This window comes from Haematobia irritans, chromosome 3 (assembly GCF_050003625.1).
Source record: "Haematobia irritans isolate KBUSLIRL chromosome 3, ASM5000362v1, whole genome shotgun sequence".
Taxonomy (NCBI): domain Eukaryota; kingdom Metazoa; phylum Arthropoda; class Insecta; order Diptera; family Muscidae; genus Haematobia; species Haematobia irritans.
Window position 1 is genome coordinate 106,824,885 of NC_134399.1, and position 14,388 is coordinate 106,839,272.

The window sequence follows — 14,388 nt, forward strand, 5'->3', positions numbered from 1 at the left end:
TTTGAAAAATATTTTCCGGGTCAATTTTCACAAATGAGGCCACTGTGCGAAAACGGTTCTGGGTTCCAAAACGAAACTACCCCCATTGGAAAGGGGTTAGTGCGTACTATTCAAATTCGAAATAATTTCATTAGAAAAGTATTTCAGAAAGCGGAAATTTGAAAAATATTTTCCGAGTCAATTTTCACAAATGAGGACACTGTGCGAAAACGGTTCGGGGTTCCAAAACGAAACTACCACCATTGGATAGGTCTTAGTGCGTACTATTCAAATTCGAAATAATTTCATTAGAAAAGTATTTCAGAAAGCGGAAATTTGAAAATGATAAAAAAAGGATTCATTTGAAAAGGTTTCATTTGATTTAAAAAAGTTTTTTGCTTCGAAAAATGATTCATTTTATTCGAAACAGTATATATACAAAATGTAGCATAATCTACTCTCTACTTTAGAAGCAATAGTTAAAAACGGTGAAATATTGTTCTTTGTGCAGTTTTCCTGTAAATAAAAAACATTTTTGTAGATGGAAAAAATTCTTATCAGACTATATTACATAAGTATCTGAATTATTTTTTTTTTTTTTTTATATTACTCATTATCAAATCAAAACCGAAAAATATTTTATATAATTAAACTTTTATGTATATATTTCAAAAATATAACATCAGTTGTTATTTTTTTTTTAAATAAATATAAAGGGAACTAAAATCAAAGCATTTGAAGAAAAATGTATGTACCTAAATATTTATCTAAATATATAAAATAGCATAGTCTACGCTTTTCTTTAGAAGTAAGATTTTAAAATAATTGTGTTAGCTTTTTCATCATATAGCCTATAAGAGTAACAAAGACTGCCTCGCATTAAATAATTTTTTTACAAAATCATAGTTAAGAAATTTTACGCCTTTAAATATTTATTTTTTATTTAAATTGCTTTAAAAGCACAACTATAAAACCTTGTACATACAGTTTTCGTCTTCCTTTTAATAAAATAAAAAAAGAAAACAATGTTTTTACGTTGAAAATGATAGATTATGTAAGCATCAGCATCGCTATTTTTATAACTCGTAATATAATTTTATGTATTAAATATTATGAATTTGCTTTTCATTATAGCTTGGTATCTAAACCAATTTATATTAAAATTAGTATACATATAATCATATTTCATAACCGATCATTTTAGACAAGAACGATGAAGTCATGTTGGTATTTTGACCATTTTTGTCGAAATCAGAAAAACATATATCTGGAAGCTATATCTAAATCTCAACTATAAGCACAAGAAGTAAAATCGTGAGGTCGGTCTATATGGGGGCTATACCAAAACATGGACCGATACTCACCATTTTTGGCACACCTCTTTATGGTCCTAAAATACCTCTAGATTTCCAATTTCAGGCAAATTGGATAAAAACTGCGGTTTCTAAAAGCCCAAGACCCCAAATCGAGAAGTCGGTTTATATGGGACTATATCAAAACCTTGACCGATATAGCCCATCTTCGAACTTGACCTGCTTGCAGACAAAAGACGAGTTTGTGCAAAATTTCAGCACGATTGCTGCATTATTGAAGACTGTAGCGTGATTACAACAGACAGAGAGACAGACAGACAGACGGACATAGCCAGATCGTCTTAGAATTTCTACCTGATCAAGAATATATATACTTTATATAGTCGGAAATCGATATTTCGATGTGTTACAAACGGAATGACAAACTTATTATACCCCCGTCACCATTCTATGGTGGTGGGTATAAAAATATGGGAAACATTTAAATCTGAAGCAATTTAAGGAAACTTCGCAAACGTTTATTTATGATTTATCGCTCGATGTATATGTATTAGAAGTTTAGGAAAATTAGAGTCATTTTTACAACTTTTCAACTAAGCAGTGGCGATTTTACAAGGAAAATGTTGGTATGTTGACCATTTTTGTCGAAATCTGAAAAACATATATATGGGAGCTATATCTAAATCTGAACCGATTTCAATCAAATTTGGCACACATGACTATATTACTAATTGTACTCCAAGTGCAAAATTTCAACCAAATTGGGCCAAAACTCGGGCTTCTGGGGCCATATAAGTCCATTTCGGGTGAAAAATATATATGGAATCTATATCTAAATCTGAACCGATTTCAATCAAATTTGGCACACATAACTATACTACCAATTGTACTCCTTGTGCAAAATTTCAAGCTAATCGGGATAAAACTCTGGCTTCGGGGTCCATATAAGTGCATATCGGGCGAAAGATATATATGGGAGCTATATCTAAATCTGAATCGATTTCAACCAAATTTGGCAAGCATAGCTACAATGCTAAGTCTACTCCCTGTGCAAAATTTCAACTAAATCGGAGTTAAAAATCGGCCTCTGTGGTCATATGAGTCTAAATCTGGCGAAAGCTATACACCACACAAGTTTGCATAGAATTCAATGACCCAAATGGCATACAGAAATTCCAAAAATATTCCACGCAGTTGAATATTTTTCACTCACTATGTATTTCCATACCAATAAGAAACAACACAAAATCAAAACAAACATTTTTGTATTTGTTTATAGGTATGGGCATCGAGCGAGACAGTTATACAACATATCATATACACAATTATAGCTAGTGAATAAGATCGAGTGAATGAGATATATACATCATTCCAAATGTATTGTGTCAGTACTGCCAAGTTGTTGCATTTTAAGTTGTACAAGGTTTTCGAAAGCGCAAAACAATTCTTACCCATTAAACAAGATATAATGAAATTTGATAAAATTGATATTTGTTTCAGATACCTGGAAACACAAAACTGTTATTTAATTGAATATTATTTCTAATGCGCCGTTCTATTATCAGTTTTTACGTACGGAATGTTACATTGTGTTCTAACGTTAAGAATTGTCGGCGACCAGTAAAAAATCTATAATGTGTAATCGATCACGATGTGGACATTATAGTGTGACTAAAATCTGGGATAATAAATAAATGATAGTGTGAACGGCGCTATTCTACGAATTAAAATTTGTTTGCACTAGTAACTACGTTGAATTTTTTCATCAAATCCTTACCAAATATTATTAATACGAATTTGAATAGTGCGCACTAAGCCCTATCCAATGGTGGTAGTTTCGTTTTGGAACCCCGAAGGGTTTTGGTACGTGGTCCCGTTGATGTAAATTAAGTCGGAAAATATTTTTCAAATTTCCGCTTTCTGAAATACTTTTCTAATGAAATTATTTCGAATTTGAATAGTACGCACTAACCCCTATCCAATGGTGGTGGTTTCGTTTTGGAACCCCGAACGGTTTTCGCACAGTGGCCTCATTTGTGAAAATTGACTCGGAAAATAATTTCCAATTTCCTGCTTTCTGAAATACTTTTCTAATGAAATTATTTCGAATTTGAATAGTACGCACTAAGACCTATCCAATGGTGGTAGTTTAGTTTTGGAACCCCGAAGGGTTTTCGCACAGTGGCCTCATTTGTGAAAATTGACTCGGAAAATATTTTTCAAATTTCCGCTTTCTGAAATACTTTTCTAATGAAATTATTTCGAATTTGAATAGTACGCACTAAGACCTATCCAATGGTGGTAGTTTCGTTTTGGAACCCCGAACCGTTTTCGCACAGTGGCCTCATTTGTGAAAATTGACTCGGAAAATAATTTCCAATTTCCTGCTTTCTGAAATACTTTTCTAATGAAATTATTTCGAATTTGAATAGTACGCACTAAGACCTATCCAATGGTGGTAGTTTCGTTTTGGAACCCCGAACCGTTTTCGCACAGTGGCCTCACCTGTGTATATTCACCCGGAAAATAATTTCCAATTTCCCGCTTTCTCAAATACTTTTCTAATGAAATTATTTCGAATTTGAATAGTGCGCACTAAGACCTATCCAATGGTGGTAGTTTAGTTTTGGAACCCCGAAGGGTTTTCGCACAGTGGCCTCATTTGTGAAAATTGACTCGGAAAATATTTTTCAAATTTCCGCTTTCTGAAATACTTTTCTAATGAAATTATTTCGAATTTGAATAGTACGTACTAAGACCTATCCAATGGAGGTAGTTTCGTTTTGGAACCCCGAACCGTTTTCGCACAGTGGCCTCATTTGTGAAAATTGACTCGGAAAATAATTTCCAATTTCCTGCTTTCTGAAATACTTTTCTAATGAAATTATTTCGAATTTGAATAGTACGCACTAAGACCTATCCAATGGTGGTAGTTTCGTTTTGGAACCCCGAACCGTTTTCGCACAGTGGCCTCACCTGTGTATATTCACCCGGAAAATAATTTCCAATTTCCCGCTTTCTCAAACACTTTTCTAATGAAATTATTTCGAATTTGAATAGTGCGCACTAAGACCTATCCAATGGTGGTAGTTTCGTTTTGGAACCCCGAAGGGTTTTCGCACAGTGGCCTCATTTGTGAAAATTGACTCGGAAAATAATTTCCAATTTCCTGCTTTCTGAAATACTTTTCTAATGAAATTATTTCGAATTTGAATAGTACGCACTAAGACCTATCCAATGGTGGTAGTCTCGTTTTGGAACCCCGAACCGTTTTCGCACAGTGGCCTCACCTGTGTATATTCACCCGGAAAATAATTTCCAATTTCCCGCTTTCTCAAATACTTTTCTAATGAAATTATTTCGAATTTGAATAGTACGCACTAACCCCTATCCAATGGTGGTAGTTTAGTTTTGGAACCCCGAAGGGTTTTCGCACAGTGGCCTCATTTGTGAAAATTGACTCGGAAAATAATTTCCAATTTCCTGCTTTCTGAAATACTTTTCTAATGAAATTATTTCGAATTTGAATAGTACGCACTAAGACCTATCCAATGGTGGTAGTTTCGTTTTGGAACCCCGAACCGTTTTCGCACAGTGGCCTCACCTGTGTATATTCACCCGGAAAATAATTTCCAATTTCCCGCTTTCTCAAACACTTTTCTAATGAAATTATTTCGAATTTGAATAGTGCGCACTAAGACCTATCCAATGGTGGTAGTTTCGTTTTGGAACCCCGAAGGGTTTTCGCACAGTGGCCTCATTTGTGAAAATTGACTCGGAAAATAATTTCCAATTTCCTGCTTTCTGAAATACTTTTCTAATGAAATTATTTCGAATTTGAATAGTACGCACTAAGACCTATCCAATGGTGGTAGTCTCGTTTTGGAACCCCGAACCGTTTTCGCACAGTGGCCTCACCTGTGTATATTCACCCGGAAAATAATTTCCAATTTCCCGCTTTCTCAAATACTTTTCTAATGAAATTATTTCGAATTTGAATAGTACGCACTAACCCCTATCCAATGGTGGTAGTTTAGTTTTGGAACCCCGAAGGGTTTTCGCACAGTGGCCTCATTTGTGAAAATTGACTCGGAAAATAATTTCCAATTTCCTGCTTTCTGAAATACTTTTCTAATGAAATTATTTCGAATTTGAATAGTACGCACTAAGACCTATCCAATGGTGGTAGTTTAGTTTTGGAACCCCGAAGGGTTTTCGCACAGTGGCCTCATTTGTGAAAATTGACTCGGAAAATATTTTTCAAATTTCCGCTTTCTGAAATACTTTTCTAATGAAATTATTTCGAATTTGAATAGTACGCACTAAGACCTATCCAATGGTGGTAGTTTCGTTTTGGAACCCCGAACCGTTTTCGCACAGTGGCCTCATTTGTGAAAATTGACTCGGAAAATAATTTCCAATTTCCTGCTTTCTGAAATACTTTTCTAATGAAATTATTTCGAATTTGAATAGTACGCACTAAGACCTATCCAATGGTGGTAGTTTCGTTTTGGAACCCCGAACCGTTTTCGCACAGTGGCCTCACCTGTGTATATTCACCCGGAAAATAATTTCCAATTTCCCGCTTTCTCAAATACTTTTCTAATGAAATTATTTCGAATTTGAATAGTGCGCACTAAGACCTATCCAATGGTGGTAGTTTAGTTTTGGAACCCCGAAGGGTTTTCGCACAGTGGCCTCATTTGTGAAAATTGACTCGGAAAATATTTTTCAAATTTCCGCTTTCTGAAATACTTTTCTAATGAAATTATTTCGAATTTGAATAGTACGTACTAAGACCTATCCAATGGAGGTAGTTTCGTTTTGGAACCCCGAACCGTTTTCGCACAGTGGCCTCATTTGTGAAAATTGACTCGGAAAATAATTTCCAATTTCCTGCTTTCTGAAATACTTTTCTAATGAAATTATTTCGAATTTGAATAGTACGCACTAAGACCTATCCAATGGTGGTAGTTTCGTTTTGGAACCCCGAACCGTTTTCGCACAGTGGCCTCACCTGTGTATATTCACCCGGAAAATAATTTCCAATTTCCCGCTTTCTCAAACACTTTTCTAATGAAATTATTTCGAATTTGAATAGTGCGCACTAAGACCTATCCAATGGTGGTAGTTTCGTTTTGGAACCCCGAAGGGTTTTCGCACAGTGGCCTCATTTGTGAAAATTGACTCGGAAAATAATTTCCAATTTCCTGCTTTCTGAAATACTTTTCTAATGAAATTATTTCGAATTTGAATAGTACGCACTAAGACCTATCCAATGGTGGTAGTCTCGTTTTGGAACCCCGAACCGTTTTCGCACAGTGGCCTCACCTGTGTATATTCACCCGGAAAATAATTTCCAATTTCCCGCTTTCTCAAATACTTTTCTAATGAAATTATTTCGAATTTGAATAGTACGCACTAACCCCTATCCAATGGTGGTGGTTTCGTTTTGGAACCCCGAACGGTTTTCGCACAGTGGCCTCATTTGTGAAAATTGACTCGGAAAATAATTTCCAATTTCCTGCTTTCTGAAATACTTTTCTAATGAAATTATTTCGAATTTGAATAGTACGCACTAAGACCTATCCAATGGTGGTAGTTTAGTTTTGGAACCCCGAACCGTTTTCGCACAGTGGCCTCACCTGTGTATATTCACCCGGAAAATAATTTCCAATTTCCCGCTTTCTCAAATACTTTTCTAATGAAATTATTTCGAATTTGAATAGTACGCACTAACCCCTATCCAATGGTGGTGGTTTCGTTTTGGAACCCCGAAGGGTTTTCGCACAGTGGCCTCACCTGTGTAAATTCACCCGGAAAATAATTTCCAATTTTCCGCTTTCTGAAATACTTTTCTAATGAAATTATTTCGAATTTGAATAGTGCGCACTAAGACCTATCCAATGGTGGTGGTTTCGTTTTGGAACCCCGAACGGTTTTCGCACAGTGGCCCCGTTGATGTAAATTCACTCGGAAAATATTTTTCAATTTTCCCCTTTATGAAATACTTTTCTAATGAAATTATTTCGAATTTGAATAGTACGCACTAACCCCTATCCAATGGTGGTAGTTTCGTTTTGGAACCCCGAAGGGTTTTCGCACAGTGGCCTCATTTGTGAAAATTGACCCGGAAAATATTTTTCAAATTTACGCTTTCTGAAATACTTTTCTAATGAAATTATTTCGAATTTGAATAGTACGCACTAACCCCTATCCAATGGTGGTAGTTTCGTTTTGGAACCCCGAAGGGTTTTCGCACAGTGGCCTCACCTGTGTAAATTCACCCGGAAAATAATTTCCAATTTTACGCTTTCTGAAATACTTTACTAATGAAATTATTTCGAATTTGAATAGTGCGCACTAAGACCTATCCAATGGTGGTGGTTTCGTTTTGGAACCCCGAACGGTTTTCGCACAGTGGCCCCGTTGATGTAAATTCACTCGGAAAATATTTTTCAATTTTCCCCTTTATGAAATACTTTTCTAATGAAATTATTTCGAATTTGAATAGTACGCACTAACCCCTATCCAATGGTGGTAGTTTCGTTTTGGAACCCCGAAGGGTTTTCGCACAGTGGCCTCATTTGTGAAAATTGACCCGGAAAATATTTTTCAAATTTACGCTTTCTGAAATACTTTTCTAATGAAATTATTTCGAATTTGAATAGTACGCACTAACCCCTATCCAATGGTGGTAGTTTCGTTTTGGAACCCCGAACCGTTTTCGCACAGTGGCCTCACCTGTGTAAATTCACCCGGAAAATAATTTCCAATTTTCCGCTTTCTGAAATACTTTTCTAATGAAATTATTTCGAATTTGAATAGTGCGCACTAAGACCTATCCAATGGTGGTAGTTTCGTTTTGGAACCCCGAACCGTTTTCGCACAGTGGCCTCACCTGTGTATATTCACCCGGAAAATAATTTCCAATTTCCCGCTTTCTGAAATACTTTTCTAATGAAATTATTTCGAATTTGAATAGTACGCACTAACCCCTATCCAATGGTGGTAGTTTCGTTTTGGAACCCCGAAGGGTTTTCGCACAGTGGCCTCATTTGTGAAAATTGACTCGGAAAATAATTTCCAATTTCCTGCTTTCTGAAATACTTTTCTAATGAAATTATTTCGAATTTGAATAGTACGCACTAAGACCTATCCAATGGTGGTAGTTTCGTTTTGGAACCCCGAACCGTTTTCGCACAGTGGCCTCACCTGTGTATATTCACCCGGAAAATAATTTCCAATTTCCCGCTTTCTGAAATACTTTTCTAATGAAATTATTTCGAATTTGAATAGTGCGCACTAAGACCTATCCAATGGTGGTAGTTTCGTTTTGGAACCCCGAAGGGTTTTCGCACAGTGGCCTCATTTGTGAAAATTGACTCGGAAAATAATTTCCAATTTCCTGCTTTCTGAAATACTTTTCTAATGAAATTATTTCGAATTTGAATAGTACGCACTAACCCCTATCCAATGGTGGTAGTTTCGTTTTGGAACCCCGAACGGTTTTCGCACAATGGTCCCTTTTTTGTTAAACAAAATTTTAATTTTGCCGGTTTCTAAGTTATTTTTGTGATGAAATTTGTTCAAATTAAGGATACTCAGGGCCGTCTTTAACGAATTCTATCAAATTCCATTAAAAAATTCTTAGCGTTTTCAAAAAAATGATATATTTGTAAAATTAAATTCGAATTTAAAAAATTAAATTCGAATTTAAAATTACATTGAAGGTGCTGGTTTGTGTCTCGGCTAAGGCCTCTGCCGCAATTTTAAATTCGAATTTATCTTCACACACATTATATTTTCCAGCTTTCAATAAGGATCTATACTCCTTATTTAATCCTTTAAAAGCCAATAGCATCCCATTTGGAAGAGTATCGAATTACTTTTACACAACACTCTAATAAATCAATACTGCTTCAAAGTTGAATGCACTTTTTCAGTGAATGACATAAAATGTCAACAAGGGAAAAAAATAAATGTTTTATCGTATAATAAAATAAAAAATAAAGCCACCATACAACATACCAAATAAATGATAATATCATTTAATATTTGTAAACGAAAACAAAAATATAACCAAAAAAGAACTAAAATCTTTAACAATGAGAAAAAGCATTTAATATAGAGATTCAAAATGCTATCCGATAAGCGTGCCAATGAAGATATTTGATATGGAGAAAGCAAAACTTTAGCAGCATATTTTTAGTGGGTGCTCTGCATTTACTTATCTAGAATTTAATGTGTATTATTTTTTATACTCCATTTATTAAAATAAAAAAAAAAAAACATAAATTTGTCAAATTTATGCCGATATTAAGAATGCCTATATCATCAAGATTAGGGTTCCTATTTTCTTTTTTCTACGTTCTTACTTTTCTTACGAAAAAGGAATTTTATTGGAAAAACTTTGGGGGAAAAATTTGGAATTTTGCGTAAATCAGAACCGAGGAAATAGTTGTAGCTTTCTAATATATTTTGTAGTATGAAGCGGAATACAAGCTTACTATAGTAAATGGAAATATAAATGATTTCCAAAACAAATCGAAAACTCTTAAAGTCGACTTACAGGATTTGCACAAGCTATCACTTAACCATGATTGATTCCATACCATATCGAGCATTAAAGTAAAAAAAGTATCACGGCAAATAATTTTCGATTTGCTGTAAATGGGGCATATCATTCAATGCTTAACTACATATTTCAATCTATAATTTGCTAGAAAGTGCATTGGTAAAAATAGGTGTGTACGCTTGAATTTCTCACAATATTATACATTTGACAAGAATTAAATGAAAACTACAAAAAATGCATGAAAATAAGATTCCCACAATGATCCACATGACGAGTTTTCGTAGCTTGTAACAGATTTATAAATTCCCAATGATTCAAACAAATACGGTTTCCATGATTTTTTGGTGATGCGAGTATTACGACGCACCTCGTTATTCATGTGGCACCTCCACAGAGCATGTGCCCCAAAGCCACTCCTGGTAAGGATTGGGTCATATATCCAAACCTGAATAATAATTAATAATATTAGGAATATGGTCACACTTGACAAATATATGGCTAAAACGAATCTCAACTTGATGTTGAAGCCACCATGGGTGGTGTAATAGTTAGGAGGTAGAGGTCATTTGTCATTGAGATAAATAAAGAATAGGACAGCACTCAGTGTTATTAGAGATTTTCACAACTATGGTATCACAATGGACTGAATGGTAGAAAGGCGATTTTGATTGGGTGAAAATGTGAAACCCTGCGGTTACACATTTTCCATAATTGTCCTTACAGTGTCATCTAATAAGTTTGCTAATTCATAATGATGTTAGGAATCATAAACTCAAATGCTACTGCGCAATTATCTAATCAATATGATGTTAAAAGTCCAATATGATCTTTCAGGGCATCCTTAAAAGGAATCAAGAGAACAAATCTACTTTAGCAAAAGGTGTTAAAAAAGTAAAATTTTTTTTGAGTGTAGGAGAAGGGATTTTAAAGAGAAAATGTTACGTAAAAAATTTGCCTAAAAAGCCTAGTTTTCGAAATATCGACATCTTAAAATCGGTATTTTTCTTTATATTTTTGTTAATTCTGACATCAATTTTTCATGAAATGAATGAAATTGCGTTTTTGGTAAAAATAGTACATTTTAAAGAGAAAACATGAAGCAAAAAATTTTGTCGGAAGAGCGGTTTTCGAGATAATGACACTTGAAAATTGGCGTACAGACGGCAGGCCTTCGGCCGGGCTTTGGACATTGTCCAAAGTGGGCTAACGCGAACCCAGGACCTCTCCGGGTCCATGATATTCTAAATATAGTACTTTTAGGATGATTACGTGCGATAAATACTAAAACCAATATACATGACAATGAAAACTTTAGGGGCCCTTAAATCCGTAAATAGGTCTTTCCGGCAAAAATTTTGTGTTTAGAATGGAAAAATCTACACGGACCCATAAGACCACTTGTACCAAAGTAGATTTAAGCCCTCTCCAAAAACACTAAAATATAATTTTTATAGTTTATTAGAAAGTGCATTTCATATTATAAAATTTCCAAGATTTTTTAAAAGAAATTCCCAGAAAAATATTACGCGCATAATTTTGCACATCAGTGTTGTGAAATACCTTGTGCGTGTGTACGGCATCCATAGCACAAACAGTTTATAATACAACAAAAAGAAAACAACAGCAACAAAACGCATATGTGGTAAATACGCGAATAAATAGCAACAGACTAAGGAAGGCGTAATGCACAAGCAACAAGAAAAACAAGAACATAATTCTAACCTTTAAATACATTATGAATGTTTTGGCAAAAATCCCTATATGCTGAAATATGTCGAAATATATTTCGCAAGGAATTTTCTGTTGAAGACTTACCGGTTACGTTGTCGCTAGTAGCGTCATCATTAATGCTGCTGGCACCAGAATTCGAAGTTGTTCCAGAACTTGGTCCGCCCTTCACGGGTATATATAGTCCATAAAAGGGCATTGCGAGGGCTATAGATGACCTCGTTCACACAATATGTTTGGTTATTCTCACAACTTGTATATGTAAAAATTCCACAATAGAAAAATAAATTTACGGAGATTTTGCGTTGTTTCACAACACTTATTCAGAAGTACTAAATTTCAAATCATTGCATTTGTTTTTTTGTTTTCTAAAGAACAATTAACTGTTGTAAGAAATGCCTTCTTGATGTCATTTGTATCTTTGTAATCAAATTGCAATATTTCCTCACGTTTGGCGAAATGCTAAAATCACAAATAAAAGACGTCTAGCCACCTATAAACAATCGTGTATTAAAAACGATATTCTGCTATAGGGTAGGTACTATGTTCGGTTTTCGAGTTGAAAACCACATTATTTTCGCGATTACTTTTCCTTAAATAATCAAAATTACAAATGAAAACAAACTTATTCCTGTAAAGTCTTGCCGAAAACTAATGGTACAAGAAACTACACATCAATTGAGTTAATTTGTCTGCTTTATATTGAACTGTTTTAATAAAGTAACCACGAAAATTTCAACGCGAAAAGCGAACATAGTACTTACCTATAGGTAGTAACGATAATTGAAATAAATGGGTAATCGATATTTATTTCATAATCGATTTAGACATTTCCAAACAATTTACGATATTCTTTTATTAAAACAATTATCGGTCGTAAACAGTGAATTCGACTTGTCGACTATTAATCGGTGTGTTCCCGAACTTATCTAGAGATCAATGCTCCGTTCATAGTATATTTATATTAGGGATTTTATATCAAATTGATTTAACTCATAATGATTTTAATTGTCAATAAAAACAAGCATTGCAAAAATGCTTACATCCAGCACGCTTTTAAATCTTTTTTGAAAAAATTCCTTTAGAATACAATCTGACAAATTATATGGCGTTTTAATAAAAAGCACAACATTATAAGTATGGATCGCCAATTCTGTTTGGAATTTGTATACATATATAAATCTAAACCAGAATTGTGGAAATAACTTCGAAAATTTTTACTTCCATTCAATGGAAAACTAGTCGAGAAGAATTTTGCAATTTATCAAAAAAGTTTTAATTTATCAAATGTGGATTACTTCACGAATCATTGTTTTGTCCAGATTTTTATTGATTCCTTCTATTTTTTATCAAACAAATGGATTGACCAATAACTTTTCGTAAATTTTTTGTGCTTATTCTTTTTTTATGTTGTTATCATGTATGTTCATCCAGTGTAATGCGCCGTCCAGCATTTTATTATTTAGTCATTTGCCGACTATTCGTATCGATTGGCCACACTGCAAGATTCTTTACAAACAGATATTCCGTCCGGAAAAACTTATAATCTGGACGAAGCATAAGGGCAAAAATTGACAGCACACAAAAAATAGGCGAAACTCTGTCGTAGTGTTCGAATAGAATAGTAGTGTTCAAAGCATTCTCGATACTGCAGCTTGCTAATGTGATCGATAACACATTTATCGATATTTTTGTTATGGCCGACCATTCGTAGCATTTTGTCAGGATAAACTTATAATTATAATATATATATTATATTACTTATATTGAAGCCACATAGCGGCCAATTTATATAAAGTATAACGGACTACTACCCTGCCAGCATTTCAAAGTTCCATTTCATCTTCATCGCTACCACAGACTCGTAAATGTCACTACAACCATCCTACTGTGATGGGGGGCAGCATATCATAAAGTACAAAATGTACTTCATACATGTATTTTGCCATCACTACTTTTACAAAAGCCATTTTATTTTTTGTGAAACGCCAAGCGCAACCAGCTTGTTATATTTTATTTAAATAAAAACGAAAATAAAGTTCTGAAAACATATATTTTACGCTTAAAATTGTGAAAGGTATATTGGTGAACAATTTTTGATTTTCCAAATGGAATAAAGTGATTGTTTTTCAAATATTTTACAGACACGCTGCTTCCATCGAATAAAAACACTGGCTGATAGACGCTGCAACATGTAACTCGCTACTTGTAACTCTACCTCATCATTAATGCAAAAAATTATGTTAAATGTGACGTGATAGTGGTATAAATGTTATATTTTTAAGAATTTGTAAATAATTAATCAAATTATTAAATATCTAAACAAACGTGTTTTACTCGACCACAATGATTCTTTTACCACTATCTTAAAATGTGCTTTTTCTGATTGTTTGGAGGGTCTCTTATTGGCGTCGTTCTAAATTGATCTATAAAGGCACCTAATAATTGCACTCATGCGAAACCTTTTTGTAGTAACTTGGCGTGGTACAACTTCTCAATAGTGACGGCGCTTTTCCGACGAGTTTTTGATATCGTATATGATTGTTTTCAACGTACTGGGGATTCTCAGAAGCGCCCCCAAATTCAAAAAATGTTGGCAGGGTAACTATAGGTGGGTACTATGTTCGGTTTTCGAGTTGAAAATCACTTTATTTTCGCGATTACTTTTCCTGAAATAATCAAAATTATAAATTAAAACCAAAATATTCCTGTAAAGTCTTGCCGAAATCTAGGGGAACAAGAAACCGCGCATCAATTGAATTAATTTATCTGCTTCATATTGAACTGTTT

The 14,388-nt window shown here is 34.2% G+C and overlaps 1 protein-coding gene and 1 long non-coding RNA gene across 2 annotated transcripts in view; one reads left to right on the plus strand and one right to left on the minus strand.

Moving 5' to 3' along the window:
* Ankle2 (ankyrin repeat and LEM domain-containing protein 2) overlaps window positions 1–12,109 on the minus strand; it is a 32,856-nt gene extending 20,747 nt beyond the window's left edge. The window contains exon 1 of the mRNA XM_075298777.1: window positions 11,686–12,109. Coding sequence (XP_075154892.1) covers window positions 11,686–11,797 — 112 coding nt within the window. The 5' untranslated portion in view covers window positions 11,798–12,109. The remainder of the gene's footprint in view (window positions 1–11,685) is intronic.
* Window positions 12,110–13,454: 1,345 nt separating this feature from the next.
* Window positions 13,455–13,925, plus strand: LOC142227954 (uncharacterized). Its single transcript, XR_012720020.1, has 2 exons — window positions 13,455–13,675; window positions 13,743–13,925. It is a non-coding gene; the product is annotated as an uncharacterized LOC142227954 (long non-coding RNA).
* The last annotated feature ends 463 nt before the right edge of the window (window positions 13,926–14,388 follow it).